Source organism: Aedes aegypti, chromosome 1, assembly GCF_002204515.2.
Source record: "Aedes aegypti strain LVP_AGWG chromosome 1, AaegL5.0 Primary Assembly, whole genome shotgun sequence".
Lineage (NCBI taxonomy): Eukaryota > Metazoa > Arthropoda > Insecta > Diptera > Culicidae > Aedes > Aedes aegypti.
In genome coordinates, this window is record NC_035107.1 from 121,593,712 (window position 1) to 121,611,703 (window position 17,992).

The 17,992-nt window shown below is 39.0% G+C and overlaps 1 protein-coding gene and 1 long non-coding RNA gene across 9 annotated transcripts in view; one reads left to right on the top strand and one right to left on the bottom strand.

Moving 5' to 3' along the window:
• LOC5567734 (sex determination protein fruitless) overlaps positions 1-17,992 on the top strand; it is a 781,499-nt gene that overhangs the window by 754,207 nt on the left and 9,300 nt on the right. For 4 of the 8 annotated variants that reach the window (XM_021846441.1, XM_021846448.1, XM_021846484.1 and 1 more), the window contains one exon: positions 7,298-9,022. The exons of 2 other annotated variants lie outside the window; for them this stretch is intronic. In XM_021846441.1, the coding sequence (XP_021702133.1) occupies positions 7,298-7,845 (548 nt within the window). In that variant the 3' untranslated portion in view covers positions 7,846-9,022. Of the gene's footprint in view, positions 1-7,297; positions 9,023-12,980; positions 17,031-17,992 lie in introns of those variants that run through there. 2 more of the 8 variants (XM_021846453.1, XM_021846491.1) reach the window with 1 other exon arrangement.
• Positions 247-1,828, bottom strand: LOC110676902. Its single transcript, XR_002500811.1, has 2 exons — positions 672-1,828; positions 247-618 (listed from the first exon to the last, which is right to left on the bottom strand). It is a non-coding gene; the product is annotated as an uncharacterized LOC110676902 (long non-coding RNA).

The following is a 17,992-nucleotide window of genomic DNA, read 5'->3' on the forward strand; positions in this document are numbered from 1 at the left end:
GAGCCAAATACTTTTGCATTTTATTTTGTAAGACAATGTATGACAACGACAAGGCCTGGGGAAACACCCTGTAGGCGAATCTGTAGGCGAATTCCGGGAGTATTTTCTTCGAAGAGAAGAAAATTTTCTTGCTGGTGGATTGTGGAAGAAAATTTTCTTTCGCCGGAATATATGATAACATTTTGATTGATAATGTGTCGATTTCTAGGATGATTTACAGTGCATTCTTTTAATCATTCTTATCGATTTCTTGTGAGAAGATTTATTAGTGCGTTCACTGATAGATTTTTTTTTGTTTTATTGAAAATTATGCGGCTGATTTCTAGTAAAACTTCTGATTTGTAGGTAGTTTATCTGAATGTCTATTCAAATAAATAGCGAAATTACGTCGTATGAAATTCAATTTTTGTTGTTAGATTTTTTTTCGTATATTATTGGTGGAACTTTTGGTTAAAGCATAAAATATATAATTTATTTTAAAGATCTTTTCGTACGCCCAACGGTAGTTTCACGCACAGATTTCCATCGTCCAGGTCCTGATAGAATCCAGTTAATGGTAAATTGATTCATTTTCAGGGGGTTCCGAAACCAAAGGACTTCTCTCGGTAGTTTACAAATCTACAATTAAAAACCAAATAATGAATAGTATTAGATTTGTATTATTTACTTACCGCTATGGATTCCCCTAAAATTTGCTGCTTTGGGTTTTAAAGGTACTCGCTGGTTGCACTGTGAACTCGCAAATAATGTCACTGATTTTCATATTGATTACTGGCGCGTGGACCGCTGAGTTTGAATGATTTTATCTAGTATCATATGAACCAGAGATATCGATGAAAGATCGATCAAAGAGTGCTAAGATTATATCTTGTTATACGATCCGTATCTCTCTCAGATGATCATCTGATAAGATAAAATGCAATGCCTGCTTTTACATCCGATAAATTGAAGCCAATTTTTGAGTTAGGAATCCATAATGAATCATATAATGAATATCTCTCCATCAAATGAGCTGTCATATTCACTTATTCATCGATGAATTGAGTTCACTATTTGGACATTTCAAAGAATTTCACGAAATTCTGTTCAAACTATTTAGCTTCGAATTCATGAGCGACGACAGTTTTTCAATTTCTTCCATTTCATCGATATGACTGCAGTACCTCCCTGCCAGATTTTTTATCGAATTAAAATGGGACACCAATCGAATCATTCCGCCACCACAATTTGCCGACCGTAGGCGGCGTAATTACGTTAAGTGAATTCGACACGTGGCATTGATATTCTAAACGAATAATCTCAATCAGGGTGTTTTGTTACCACACATACATAGCCCCCTTTGAACAGACGACGGCAATTAAAAATTCCTCTCGTCGGAAAGGATTGCTTGCTGTGGGCATTACACCCCGCTTAAATATGGAAGCGTTACGGTGGAGTAATGTGATTGGTAAATCGAATGCCGACGAGGCTCTCCCGAAGGAAAGCGTGCCAATTAAATTGATCGATTTACTGCTGAACACTACAGCTTTCGGGATGCAGCTAGCTTGGAAATGTTCCGATGGTCTTTCATATCTGAATCTAAGCGTTGAAATCGACTTATATACTCCCTTCACAAATGATAATTAGGCGGAGATTTTATTGAGCCAATCAACATTACTCGCAGAACTTCCGATGAAATTAACTGTTCCATCATTCTTCTTAAATCCGTCTTCTACATAGCAATTATAGAGAAATGAGAGATGCAACATAGGCTACAGCAAGGTAACAAAAACTCACTTTGTGAAATAGGCCAGGGGAAGTGGTTCACTTAGAGTGAATTTATAGCAGAGAAAAAGTAGATTTTGTATGAATTTTGACAGGAAAATGAATGACAAGTTCATCCACTTCTCCTGGCCTATTAACTTCCACTTGAAGAGAAGTTCATCCTCATCAATTCGGAATGAACTTCTTTAGCATGTTTACTAGTTCCCACGGTCATATAAACAACACGGCACCGCTCAAACGTGTGAACTCGTGCTTCTGGCTATAGTCTTATTCCCCGATGAATGAATTTCAATTCAATCGATAAATTAAATTTACTCGGTCAAAATTCTTAGATCCGGTGAATTCAATTCATCGGTGGATCAGTCAATCTGAATGAGTGATTGAGAAGCTTGCCCCGTTCAAGTGTCAAAATTATTGGACCGAGTGAATTCTATTCTCCAATAGACCCACGAGTTCACTAGTTTAACGTTTGAGCGGTTCCGAATTCACTCGTTACCTTAGTCACGTAAATAACACGCCATCGCTCAAACGTCAAATAATGAACTCGTGTATCGGCAAAAAATGAATTTAACATTCATCTGTTCATAAAATGACTTATCTTTCTGTGAATTTAGTTCATTCGGACCAAGAATTTTGAAACATGAACGTAGCACATTTCTGATACAGTCATTCAAAAGTGTGCCCCTCTCAAATGTCAAAATTCTTGCACCAAGTGAACTCAATTCACGGATACATAAGTCAATCAATGTTTGGATTCATCTTATCGTTTGCCATGATGCTCAACTTCAAAAACTTTGAAACCCAAAGATGAAACAGACGAGCTTGAATTCATTCCATTTTCGATTGAAGCACAACTTTTTGTTTGTTTACATCTAAAAGGTAAACAAAACAACGCTTCATCCCTCATCTTCAAGCAATTGCCACCGGAAAACCATAATCCCCTGGGCGTGAAATGGAAGAGCAAGTTTGCTCATCACTCTTTCCCGGCACCAGCTACCGAAGGTAGTCGGATGTAGTTTTCTTCCCTCACCCTCTCAGTTTCCGTCCCCCCATCCCGGGACAAAGATAATCACTAAATTATTCATTAAATGCATAATCCAAACCAACTTTGCATTCAGCCCCCTTCCTTAAGCGATTTGTTGCACCGTCGCGTCGTCGTCGTCGGTAGGTACGCGCTTCCTCTTCCGAAAGGAGGAGCAAATCCTGCACCATCATCGTCTTGTGACGTTTCATCACACCACCACAGGGGAATGGAGCATGAATATTCGACGGCACACGACCCTCATCTTTCCCGGAGGCGAGACAATTTCAATTAAATAATTACATTCCCACTGCCACTGCCAATGGTATTGCCGCGCCATTCACCACCTAATGAAGATGATACGAATCTTGAAGATTTTAAGTGAACGCAAGAAATTGAGATTCGCAAAATTAAGAATCATTTGCCAGATCGGTTCAACATTTACTGGGTCCCTTAAAAGGATGTTGATCCACTTCCTAGCAATTTTATTGATCCGAGAAAGTAGATGAATGAGGATGAATTCATCGTTTAGTAAAAAGTAGAATTACTTTTTCTTAACGATAAGATCACGTTCACGAAATCTACTTTCTTCTCAAAGATAAGATCATCCTCCCTAATTTTAGGTGTAAATTTTGACTTCCCAACAAAAATTTTTGCTGAATAAGAGTTGAACAAATCACTCTTAAGCTCATTTCAGCTCAACAAGCTATCGTTCAGCTACTAATGTTACTTTGGTTATTCCCCGGTGAACTGAATTCACTTGTTCCGGTAATTTTGACACTTGAGCGGGGCACGCTCCTGAATGCTTTTCATCTGTTCCGGATCCGTCCAAGTGTCAATTGTTGAACCGAGTGAATTAATTCACTGGTGAATAAGTTCATTTTCCTATGTATGTGTTCATTGGTGAATTGAGTTCACTCGCGTCAAGAACTTTATGTGATGATTTGATGAAGATATGCGAATAAGTTGATTGACTATTATCTTACTTACCGTTGAACTAAATTCACTCTGTCCAAGAATTTTGATACTTCAGCAGAGCACACTTCTGAATGATCTCCACGTGTTCTGTTCCTATTCAAGTGTCAAAATTCTTGGATCGAATGAACTCGATTCATCGATGGATGAGTCCATTGACTTATCTATCGATGAATTGAGTTCACTTGGTCCGAGAATCCTGCCAATTCAAGCGTGTGCTAGAATAAGGGGGTAAGTCGCATGATCAATTTCTCTTCATCGATCCTCTCTTCTGTCAATAAAGGTGACAAGATATAGGTTTATTAGCACTTCTTCACTTCAGGACGCTAGGCAACCATGCAATTTTGAATCCTAAGGTCAAAAAATGCTGACAAACTTATGTCTTGTCACCTTTATTAACGGAAGAGAGGATCGATGATGCGACTTACGCCCTTATTCTAGCACACGCTTGATTTGAGCGAGACACGCATTTTGGTGATCCCCATAGTAGGCTGGTGAAAGTTCTTTCAAAATTTACTTTTCCTCAACGAAAAGTTCATCTTCGTTCATTTTAGGTGAACCACTAACCTTGACTTATGTTCCGGCCCCACCCAGGATGTAAACAAACAAAACCTTCGAAATGTAAACAAACAAAACGTTGTACATCAAACAAAAATGGTATAAATTCAAACTCATCTGTTTCGTCTGTTTAAGGATCGAGACTGGAACATGGTGGCACATCTCGGAATCCAAAGATGGCAGTCACAATGGCCGACTTGTGCAAAGCCAATATGAAAAGTACACTGTTGTTGGATACTTTCATCGCGAGATTTGTGCCTTTGAAGTTTGAGTGCAATCTTAGAAGTTGATTCCAAGCCTTGAAGTTGATTCACCTTAAAAAAATCTTCTTCTTGAGTTCATCCACCTTCTTCTAGATTAAAACCCATAGGTTGAAAAACACTGCAATTTGCGAACAATAATTCACCATGGATCCCTCTGAACATGTGATACTGAGCAAAAGCTTCCATTCCCGTGCTTCGAAGAATCCTAATTGATTGAAATATGAATAAAATATTTTGTGCTCTTTTGAAAGTAACGGCGATGAAAGAGCAGTAAGAAAGCTCTTTCTACAGGTAGTATACAGCATTACAAATCTGGCAATCAACGTCATCGTCGTTTTTACAGTTCCTGACCTGACGGTTTCTTTATTGCTCTATGTAAACGGGTGACTTAATCGGGATTAGCTCCGTTTTCGTTTTGAAAGGATGATGAAACGGAAGATTAGTGCGAAACGAGGAACCGTAAAGATGAGCAACAGTGACTGGTAGCGGTTAGACTAGATAAAACAATAAGTTCGGGTGCTTCAAAAACTACCAATGAAGCATAGTCGTTAATTTCAACTTGAAAGTGTTAATGTGTTGTTACACTTCCATAGATTGAATTAGGGATAGCTTGGACGAAATAATCTCTTACGTAAAATTATTTCCATTTGGCTTTGCAGTAGAAGTACCTTGTACTAGGGTTGTGCGTTTCTTCTCTACTTCACTCATTTGAGTCAGATAATGAGTATCGTCTTAAAATTTGATGAACACTGAGATTATACAAGCCCTTTAGGGTTTGTGTGGGACTAACTATGGGAAAACCAAGCAATTCAAGGATTGAGCATGTTAACTCGAAATTCGATTGACATGAATTTCAGTGCTTCTAACATCGATTCAGTAAAATCGATTATTCGAAATAATTATTTTTGTCATACTGACCCAAAAATGTTACTGATTTATCACTTGGGCTTGTCTGCCATGATCGATTCTCTTTGATAGTGTTGTGAGAAACTCAAATCGCCATAACCCGCGATTGAAATTTTCCATGCGTGAGTGTCTCAATCACGCAACTCAGCAGCCAAAAAATCATGTATGATTTGACTCATTGTTTCGTATTTCCACAGTTTACTCACATAAAGTAATGATTTCTTGTTAGTATGGTAGAATTATAATAATTCTTCCTAACGTAAACAACAATATTTGGTTTTCACGAGTTTTTGACAAGCTTTAAGACTTTGACGGCTTGAGTGTGATTGAGTGATTTGACACGATAAACTCAAGTATGAGATTTTCGAAGCAGATCTCTTATGAGTTTGCTTTCATGTGAGAGCTCATTGATTGAGATTTGAGAGTGAAACTGTCAACACTGTTCTTTGATGTTCCTCTCTTTTGCTAATAAATGCTTCTTGCTTGTGAAACAACATATAGTGAAACTTATTTGCACAGCACAAAAGAAAATATATCGAACAATGATTCAGGTTCTTGTAACAATGAGAAGAGAGCACGATGAAGAGAATCGATCTTAGCTGATAAGGCCTAAATGAAAAACCATCGAGTTTTATACCATATTTGAAAAAAATGTTTTTTTCCGGGGTATACCGTCCGACAAATAAATCAAACTGGTTTGATATTAAGCTTCTAGAATGTTTTAGTTATTTATCCAAACTCGTATGATTTCCCGTTCGAATTTCTTTCACACATTGTTTCAATATATATAATCAAGCTTGTGTTAGTTGGTGAGACAAAGACCCAAATCAAAAACTTAGATTCCTTAGTGTTGTATTATATATATGATATTAGAGCCTATATACCGAAAATGGATTAGTATTCAACATGGATATATATAAATACCTTTGTTTTGTAACAAATAGCCAAGCAGACCACTACTGAAATCCGCTCCTGGTCACATCTTGTTGAACATCAAGAACGAAGTGCATTTGTCGTTAACAAGTTAGATTACATTAGTTACAATTTTACAAATTCCCCGCAATTTACCCCTTTCCCTACCCAATACATCATCCACTCACTCCCGACAATCGCTTTCCATAGATTTACCGACTTTCATAGATATCCTTCCCTAGTCCCATATCGCCTTCATTGTTCCTACCTATTCTAGCAACCTTAGTTCACGCTAGTATGAAAATCACCGCGTTGTAAATCAAACAGCAAACTGCAATATGTCATAGCCAACGTAAGAATCGATTGCCACCCTATTACCCCTAATCACCCCGACAAGCCAAATGTAATACAAATAGATCTTTATGAGTTACTAGTTGAGTTCTGGAATTTGTGTTTGATTTTCATACATTTTTGTTTTGAAATTATTGGAAATATTTACTGAGTGTTAGTGCATCCGAATCCACTAAATACTACTACATATATATATATATTTGCAACAACTTCCAAGTTTTAATGCCAACAAACAGCAACATCAACTCTCAAGAAGCCATTCAAACTCCCATTGCAAATCCAAATCCAAATCGAGAAATTTAAGCAAGCATTAAACTTAGTTTAGTAATCGTTCTATCCACCATACCATACATACTAAATAAGCTAAGCAAACCTAGTTGACGCCGTATTCATATCAAAATTAGTAGTTGAAAAGCCCACAAATACCAAACCAAAATCAGAAAACAAAAATCTACAACAACCGCCTAGCATTTCTGTTTGTCTCTGTTTGTGTGTGTGGTGAGGCGCGCCGGTGACGCCATTTCTTGTGTGCCTGTGTGCTTTACAGGTGACCGAATGTTGCGTCTGGCCATGGCGACCCGGCACCACTCTGCGCTCCTGCATCACGACTCGAGCGGTGGCGGAGGACCACCCAACAATCCGGGAAGTTTCATGGAGCAACACCACCGCATGAACGGAATCAGCCATCAACAGTCGTCCACGTCTTCGCTACTGTCCAGTACACCACCGGGAGTCAGTTCCAGCCTTTCCTTGACAACGGGTGGATCCGGTGGAGGTGGCGGAAATGGTGGCGCTGGCGGTTCTGGATGTGACGGCAGTAGCCGCTCGTCCAACTCGACCAGACGCGACCACAACATTGACTACTCTTCGCTGTTCATCCAGTTGACCGGAACGTTCCCCACCCTGTACAGTTGCGTCAGTTGCCATAAAACCGTTTCGAACCGTTGGCACCATGCCAACATTCACCGGCCACAGAGCCACGAGTGCCCCGTATGTGGCCAGAAGTTTACCCGCCGCGACAACATGAAGGCCCATTGCAAGGTCAAACATCCGGAACTTAGGGACCGTTTCTACAATCACATTGTACACATGTGATTAAACGCTGCCAGAAACAAACAAAGGCTCAAATTTAAGAAGAATACATTCATCTAAAGAAGGTTTATCGGTTGCCCCCTCGTAGTCTTCTGTTGCGAATAACCGTTGGCATGCCCCTCGATGCGAGGGAACTGTCACACAACTATAAATATACACACTAGAGGTCAGTAAAACGCATTGTGAAGGCATTGGCGGAATTTGAGTCCCCGCTTTCCGTTTGTGCAAAAGGTAGATTTGTTTGAAGTAAGAAAAAATGTAGCGAATAGTTCAAAGTGTAGATCTCTTTTACTATTATTACAATTACATTATTACTATTATTGTGAGTATGGAATGTTTAAGTTGTCATCTCGTTCGTTTGAACCTACGATGTTTGGTTTCTAGTCAAAGCAGCTTAAGTTATCTATGGACCCTTCTCCTTTGATTGAAATATTATGCAATATAAACTATAACCTAAGATTAGAATGAGAACAGCCATATACACAGTAGAATAACAAAAGTAGAATAATATACATAGATATATTTTTATATAGAAAACTATATTTATATAACAGTAATATTACAAACAAAAAAGGAAGAAAAGAACGATGGAAGCGCAGCAAAAATCAAATACAGAAACAGAAAACATCGTACCACAAACCAATGAAAAAGAACAAAGCTATAAAGGTGTGAAATATATGAACGGCAAACACATAAAACATGCGAAAAGAAATAAGACGATGCGCACTTCGATAGTAGTTACAATTCTTTGTAAGTGGACGCTAATGTATTCATTTGGGAATGCATGCATTGAACAGTGGTGTTTTCGGTGCAAGATGGTCACAGAAAATATTCAACCCCATTTTTTAAGCAACCAAACAGCAGTAGTCAACCATTAGGATTACTCAAAGTTGATTTAATGCTTCGGGCATTACAGTATATCCAATTACCCTTCAGTGTAATCTTTGAACATTCAAAATTATAGCTCACATCGTGGCCCAGTATGGCATCGAAAACAAATCAGAAGTTAGCATTTCATCTGTAGTGGGACGTGACCTTTGGTTTCTATGTCTTTTCAAACAATTTTGGTCCTTTCGAGGCAAGATCCACGCACAAAGGATACGAGTGCTAGGATAAGGGCATAATGAACATGATTATTTTTCCTTGTACGATCCTCTCTTCTGCGAACAAAGTTGGTAAGGCATAAGATTGATTCAATCAATCTTTCTTCTTGCCTCCTTGGTTTATTCCAGCGAAACTCGAGGGAGAAATTAAAGAAATCGATTTTGTTACTTACGCCCTTGTTGTCGAACACGCTTGATTTGTCAAATAAGGTAAACTGGAGTGCCTGTAAGTGACGTCATGATCCAATTTTGACAGGTCTCCTGCTCAATAGGCCTTTTCATGAGGCTGCTCCGTGTCTGCATTTGTTTATATCGGTGGAGGTCCGGTTTCAACGTGCATCGAGATCAGTTGATTTGAATCGTCTCGTGAAAAGGCCTATAGGACTTTTCACAAAACGTTTCAAATCAGCTGATCTGGAAGCACTTTAACAGTTCTTTTATGGATATGACGGCCCTGTGTATGCACCGGTCTCCCACCGATGTAAACAAATGCAAACACGGACTTGTCATATGAAAGGACCTATTGGAACGCGGATTTGTATGGAAATGACAGTTCGTCGCTATTCCAATTTTGATATCGACGCCACTCTCATATAATTCCACTCTGAGGTAAACCTGTTTAACTGTTGAATCGAATGAAAGTATAATGAGCTAAATATGTTGTTCAATTCGATAAAATTCGATTCACTTGCGAAATCATCGATCAATTGAATCAATGCCAATCGCCATTTGCATTGAATTCATTCAACTTGCTTGCAAACTATTCCTGATTGAATAAACTAAACTAAATGTTTCAACCAGGCTATCGACATGGACGGAGACACAATCTTCTATGGTGACAAAGGCTCGATTGGCTTGTCAGATGGATCCAGGCAATGGACATGCCCTATATCAACTGCAGCGATTCGCAGTAGACAGGATGTCCCGGGCCCGATCCATCCAATCCATAGCCCTCTGTCACCATAGAAGATGGTGTCTCCATCATGTCGATAGCCTGGATGGATCGGACCCGGGACATCCTGTCTACTGCGAATCGCTGCAGTTGATATAGGGCATGTCCATAGTCTGGTTTCAACTGAGACTTTTTCAAATGATCGTTCGATGAACTCTAATCATCTGAACACATTAGTCAGTCATTCCTTCGAATGAAATGCATTCAACTGAGTTATTCAGCTCAGTTTCCGTGTCAATCAAGGCAAGTGATTTCACTTGACAGATGACTTGAATTCAACTCACTTGAACAAATCTCAGTTGAAACATGAGTTCAGATTGTTCAATCCGGAATAGTTTTCAGGCAAGGTGAATTGAATTCATTTCATTTGTCAGTTAATTTAAATGCAACTCAGATGAACCAATTTAACAAAATAGTTGAACACGTTCAGCTTTCTTTCAATTCAACTTAGATTTTCATGTCAGTTAAACAGTACAAGGGTTTCCCTATAAAACTCGCAGAATTATAGCAATTTCAAAAGCTATAATTACTGTTTTTTAAACTTTTTAATGTAAAGGGCTTGTAATACAGAAGGATTGATCATTTTGTGAAGAAATTAGTACTACTTCAAATCGTACCGTAAACTCAAAGCTGTCAATTCAAACAAACAGCATCCAAAATCTCAAAACTGTCCCTCACTATGCGGACAAAATCACAATACTCTCCACAGATCCATGTCAACAATTATTATCTGGCATAGAACCAGCAGACAGTCCACTAGATGACTAGCCGCGCAGCCCCATTAATCATGTCTGTAAAGTGTTTTTATCTTACCATCCTAACCTCCGATTGGGGCGTTCGGTTCTCTATGGATGACGTTAGTGCATCGCCATACCCTTTCGGTTATGTTGACCAACAAGGGAAACGACTTTTCGCCTAACTTCTGGGAACGACTATAACCGATATTACCGTCTCGCTCCACTATGGCGGCAATAATAATGAAATTTATTCAATGGCGACTGACGCTGGCGTTGGTTTCCCTCTAGGATTATGTTCTTTTGCTTTTTATCCGTTGGGTTAATACTCCATTTTGTGTTTACACCGTTGAGTTATTTTGTTTCTTATTTGAGTTATTCGTAAACTGACATTATGCAGGGATTCAAGAAAGCATGGCTGTATCAGTTTCGTTGGAAATTACCGACACCTCAATGTTGTGTCTTCTCAAGTTCGACACGGATTATAGTAATTGCTTGAAGAATTGTTTCAACAAATTTGTTACTTCAGAGCAACAGGTGTTGAAATGCACACAAATCGATCAAGCAATTATTATTATCAACACAAAATGCAACTCAGATTCAAAACTCTCTATGTGAAGTTTAATCGATCATGTCTAACTTATCGCTGTTGGTCCTTAACCTCTACTCTGTAATCCGGTTTTGTTCTGTTTTTTGTCACTCTCACACACTCTGTTGCTGGTACCAACTCTCTTGACACCAGCATCAATCGATCGCTCATTCAGTCTATCTGTTCTCCTACACTGTCGCTGGCTGCCTTCTCTTTAAATTCGTTTCGCCGTTTGTGTGTGTCATCCAAACACAGAATACAGTCGCAACTTATCAATTTATCGGTCCATTATCGGGATTACATTGGCGGAAACAGATTGCGCCTCGTTGTCTCTCAATCTAGTAGCCTGTCTCTTCACTGCCTTTCCGCGATCTTCCTTAATCGTTTTTGATCGGCCGTCTTCGATTGAAACCCATTTTCAACAATCTTCGTGTTTTTTTCCGAAAAGCTACATACACAACTTTATGCGACTTTCGAATTGTTCAACATCACAATTCTAACTGTTGTTTCGTGTTCGTGGTCAATTGGATCTCTATATGTTTCTCTGCTAGCCTTTATATATATTCTATTTCTCTGTGTAAATAATATATTACCACTAATCATATAAATGTGTATACTTTGCTTTTAACACGTTGTAATCAAGTGTTTTCTTTTTAAGTTGATTTTTTTTCTTTCTCGTTTGTCATCAAACAAAGTTCTTACGTTGAACAACACCAAATTAACGAGCGTGTGTCTCCAGAGGCAACATTGTGTTGTAGTTATGTTTATTTTCCTGATTTCGATTTCTAGTTGGTTTGAACATCATTACGTTGGTGCTGGTTGGTGATTTCTTTATTTCTTACCCATTTGCAAGAGCAAATTCTAAAACACTGTTTTCACGTATCACACACACATTCACAAACGTTTTACCCAAGTATTGCGCAGAGCAACCTTTCATGCCAAACGTCAAGTTGTTCGTGTTTATCTATGCGTCCAGTTTTCTTTTGTACTTTTCATTGGAGTTACGATGTTCCAGACATAAGTGTGTTGCGCTGAAAAGCAGTTTGATTAAGATAAGACAATGCTATACAGAAAACCCAAATTCAAAGTATTCTTTTTATTCTCTTTCTCTTCTAAGTGTATTTGTATTTAATTGGATTACACCTTTCTACACCTATCTAATATCCTCTCTCTCTCTAAGAACCAAACCAAACATACGAGTTACCTTCACTTTTAACCTCCGCCTCAGCTGCCAATAAACAAACATTAAAACAACAACACCAGTGAATTAATCACACAACTAAAACCCCCTGTATTAAAAACGCGCCACACAAATAAAAAAAAACACGCGCCCACGGAATCAACCGTGATCAACGTATTTTTGATGTTTACATATTTTTGTACAGTTTTGGTTGTTTTCATTTTTCTTCGTTTTTATGTTTCCACTTTATTTTATGTTTATTATTTTCCCTTTTTTTTGTTATAATTTCTATCATTTCCAACGTTTCAACCCGTTTTTGTTTGTGTTTTTGTTTATGTTTTTTCGTTCAAAATTGTTTTTTATTATTTTTTGTTTCACCTTTTTTGTTTTATTTTTTCCTCCGCTCTGTCTAAGTTCCGACTACATTACACACCACAGGTGCTCAAAAACCAATTCAAAACCTTCAATCTCAAAAATCAGCCTCAGAAAATACCAAAGCCAACAATCGAACTGCAGTGTGACAATTTCTCTCTCTCTTTGTTTTGCTGTCCCCGTCTCTTTGTGTGTTATTTTCCCACAGGCTCCAAGGCCTGGCATATGCGGCTTACCTTTGAACGTCTATCGGGCGGCTGTAATCTGCATCGCTGTAAGCTCTGCGGCAAAGTAGTGACGCACATACGCAACCATTATCACGTGCACTTTCCTGGCCGCTTCGAGTGCCCTCTATGTCGGGCAACCTACACCAGGAGTGATAACCTGAGGACGCACTGCAAGTTTAAACACCCGATGTTCAATCCGGACACGCGAAAGTTCGATAATAGCATGATGTCTCCGGCGATGGTTTCCCAAGCGGCGGCAGCAGCAGCCGCCATATCGGCGGCTACGGCCGCAGCCAACAGCTTTAAGCCTGATTTTTCCGCCGTGAACAGTTTCAAGTCGGAACTCAACGCAGCAGCTGCTGCAGTGGCCGCCAATGCCAACTATGGTCTCAACCCTTTCAAGGCCGATTTTCCCATTCCAAATGCGACGGCTGCAGCCGCTGCGGCGGCGGCTGCTGCTGCATCGGCAGCTTCCGCTTCGCCTGGTATAAACTCTCAGAGTGGTACATCCGACTGATATAGAAAATACCACTGGCCACAACCGTACGGCCAGTCTAGCAGTGCTAACGAAGGTGGTAGTAGCGATTATGGGTACTACGCAGAGCGTCCAACAGAACATCACCCATTACAGTACGGCAAACGTCATAGTCATAGCAGCATTCAATATCCTAACGATAACGGCGTTAAACTAGATAGTTCCTCAACAGTAGTCACCAATAGCATTCATGGCAACCATTATACAAACACGGTAGCAACAACCAATGTACCTGTTAGCGAACGGACAGTCGCCGCCCGATCAGCGTTCACAACGTCGGCGGCTCATATTTCACCGGCGTACTTAGAGAATCACCTTGGCGACAACCATGAATCAGCTGGCAATTGGAAGAATCTCGATAATGGTCATAGTCTGAACAATAGACGTAGTAGTAGCGTTGGGAACTTTTACACTGGCAACACTGGCGATAGAAGCAACGGCGATGCGGACAATGATCTAAGTAACCGATTGGCGTATGATCGGGACGGCGACCGTCGGCAGAAGTTCGTAGTTCACTTGGATGGTAGCTGTTCGGAGCCAATGGCTTCTACACGATCGACAACTCCCCCACAAGTCCAGTCCGACGAGCCGCCTGCTGAGATGTAACGTGTTGGTCAGCTACGATAGCTAGTTTAAAATTTAAAAGAATTGATCAGCCATCTAACCCATATATAGCAAACACTGTTGAGTGCATCTCTAACGGTTTTTCCCGTTTTCGCATGGGATGTGAAAATCTGATACAGCCAAACTTTAAGAAAACGAAAGGTTACACTCTTGTACAAGTTATTTTTTTTCTGAACAGAGGCCTTGCTTGTTTTGTAATTTTACAAAGAAGATTATAGTTTCGTTTTTGTTTTAACAGATTTTATACTGACACCATTGATGCTATTATTTATGTTATGTAAGACCGCGTTTTGTTTTATTTTGTTATCGAAAAATTATGATATCGTTTACCCATCGCCAGCGGTTCCAGCGGTGAAATTCGCTTTCACTGTATCATATCGCGTTTCGAGTGTTCTGAACATCCAACTGAAAACTGTGCCACTTTGTGTCGAAGCCAACCCCGAGTTCAAACGTCTGAATTGGTTAAATCCTGGCCCCAAAGCTAAACATTCTCAAACATAATTTTGATTATTCAGTGACATTAACACCCAAAGCTGTCACAAAAAATTTGAAATTGTTTGGCAGCACTGCGATGTTTTGCAGTGCGGTCAAAAGGAAAAAGTTTTCGGTAGCCCAAAATTCCATAACCCAAATGAATCTACACCTCAAATTCACAATGCATCGCCGTATTCTACTACCATCTACTGTTCCGATTCCTAATTTTTAACGAACACTTTTAGCCAAATCCAACCGCCGAGTTGATGCGGTATTACGTATAACCACGATAGACACATGTTACACGGTAGTCAAATCCCACCTAGAAACGCTAGAATTGAACCCCTCCGTTCTCCCAGATCCCTTGTAGTGGAATTCTGTAGTACTAGTCCCATATCAGTTGAATGACTTTTCCAACACTATATTCATAACCACAAACATTAAGCACTAGTGAGATTATAGACTGTAGACCTTAAGGTAACCCAAGCAGAGCTTACAATATGTCTATTGCGCGTATTATCTATGCAATAAACCCGTTTTTATGTTTGTCAACACCGCTGCGGTAAATCCTAGAAAGAAATGGTGTCATACTTTCACATACAGGGAAAGCAACGCCACTACGTTGACAAGTAGTGAACTTTGAGCTCCATTACGTTACTGCAATTCCCACCTACTTTGCGTGGTGCACATATTAGCCAGATTGCATTGTGAATTTAGCCCCACCCTCTTTGTTCCATCTAGTAATCATTTATCGTTGGATTATAGCACCGATTCCAAAAATTGTATGATTTCTCATTCAAGAAAACATCTGTATCCAGCGTTTCATGAGCGATAATGGCCGTCACAAGCAAGATCATTTCCTGGTAGAGATCAAACGATCGGACAGCTGCCTTAAGTCGTTTGAGAGCTAACCGATCAGTTTGATGATCGATCTTATCGATTTGCTGTCAATTTTCGGATCGCTTACTTGTGACAGCCATCAGCGCTTATAAAAAGCAGGATAGCTACCGATTGGCATCAAATGAAAAAGTTCATCGGTGCAGTAGTCTATTCTCCATAAGAAACAACTAGTTGAGCTTCCAAATGTCAAAAAAAAACACATGTCTATTTTGATTTGAAATTATGTCAGCCCTCTGATCAAAGTATGTTTTTGAAGGATGCAATGTAAACATTAAACATTACGAAGCAAAAAAAGCTGAGAACAGGGTCATCAGCAGAAGGATTAGATTTTAGAGCAAAAGCAAAACGTATTAAAACTCGTTTGTAGAAAGCAATGTGGTACATGCCGACGAATGTTCATTTGCTGGCAACTCAGTGGTGGCAAGCGAAAGCAGATATATTAAAACGATTGAATAATAGAGCACAAAACCGTAGGTAAACTTGACTTGTTTTGGAATGCTATTTAAGATAGTGATAAGACGTTATACAAACAACAACAAAATACACATAACAACTTTGCTCAACTTTAAAGGAACCCTTGTTGTAATTGAAGTTTGTTTGAGTCCTTCCTACATGGCGCGTTCAGTAAACGGTGTCATAGTTTTTCGAAGCGGAAATACTCCAACACCGGCGCGAGCAGTTTGAAACATTGTTCAGCAAAACCCTCAACCACCTAATTTCCAGGCAAACTAACGGTCATTGTAACGCGCGGGCATATATTAACTAAGTGATTGATTCAGTCAAATGATGCATACAAGTGTAACATTTAGGGAGCCTAATTGTAATAATTTATTCATTATTTATAACACAGAAAGCAAGTAATCCAATCCTAGAATAATTAATCGAGGTTATTTTGTTTCATTTAGACAAACCAATTTTCGCTAAAAGTTAGCTGTTTATGTTTGAGCAGAAAATTAAATAATTTAAAAAGGGAAGTAAACCATTCAAAAAACCATTTGCACTTCGGTTTAGCAGCTGGAAACCAGAAGCAAAGATCGTAAAGGCAAAATATTTATATTTATAACAGTGGAAAAAATGTGAAAAGCAAATATTTATAAAAATAGAAAAAAATATTTACTAAAAGTCGAACTCCGGTTTGAAAGCAAAAAATCAAAGAAATGAAAACAAATGGGAACTTTGCTAAACACAACAAAAAAAAAGTATGTAAATAATGCAAGATGTAAACTCTTCAACCACGAGAAGAAGAGCAACTATGCGACAAGTCAGTGAAACCAAGCATAGATGAAATACATTCTACTGCCGTAAGGAAAACGACACGACAACTCGGAGAAAAAACAGTAAAACCATTCCTTCGTTTGCCAAGAGAGCAACACTGTAAACATTTGTAAGCAAGCTACAAATAACAAAACGCAACTAAAACCAGTCATAAAATGGCCAGCTAAGACAAGAAACGAAGGCATTTATACAAATACATACTCAAAATAGACACATGCAACAAGCAAGAAAAACACACACACAGCAACCTAATCACAAGCAAGAAACATCATTCAGTCGTGTATGTGTGTGAGTGAGAGAGCGAGTGAAAATGTTCGTGTGTGTGTGTGAGAGAGAGAGAGAGTTTCGATAGAATAGATTAGTCAAGGCATTGCAAACCTGATTATTTTTTACTAACAACGTGCAATATGATATAATTACCATTTTTAGCCTACTTAGTTTTATCCACAACGCGAGATAGAGATTGCGAGAGCAAAACTGTAAGTGTTGTGTTGTAAAAGTAATTGTTAAGTTTGTTTTAGGTTGTTTGAACGATTATCAAACGCGCAATGTCTCCCTAGATAGTTTTTGTTTGTTTCCTTAACTTATTAAAAACAAAATCGACAAGACCCAACTTTGTGTGAATACTACCTCATTTAAACGGCTGTCACAACGTGCTATTGTAAATAGTTCTGTATTCCTATTAGGTTAACCGTTTTCTTTTTTTGTTTAATTTTTCCGTTTTTGTTTATCACTTTTGTTTGTCGAAACCCCACTTGTCCGTTACGTTACAATTAAGATTAAAACCCGGCGCAAACCGGTACCGCCTAGACACACTTTCTCACCGCGTGCAATAGAGAGTTCGTACGAATACAGAGCACAAACGTCAAATGTCATCAGAGGAAGGGAGAAAGTAACATAAGAAATGTAAGAGTTTGCCAAACTTAAGTCTGACGGTCGGGTAGGGCAGTAAAATGTATTTCATAACTCCATCCCAAATAGATCTACAGAATTCTGAACCAGTGACACACGTAGTGACATATGAACCGACACTCACCCACGGAGAAAATAAGAGAGAGGAAACACTTTGAATCTAATGGAACTTGAGATGTACGTAACTATCTTTTTTATGTGGAGAGCGAATTATCGACATGAGGTCAACAGTTTGCATTGTTTTTCCAAGATTGAATAGAATAAATTCAAAAT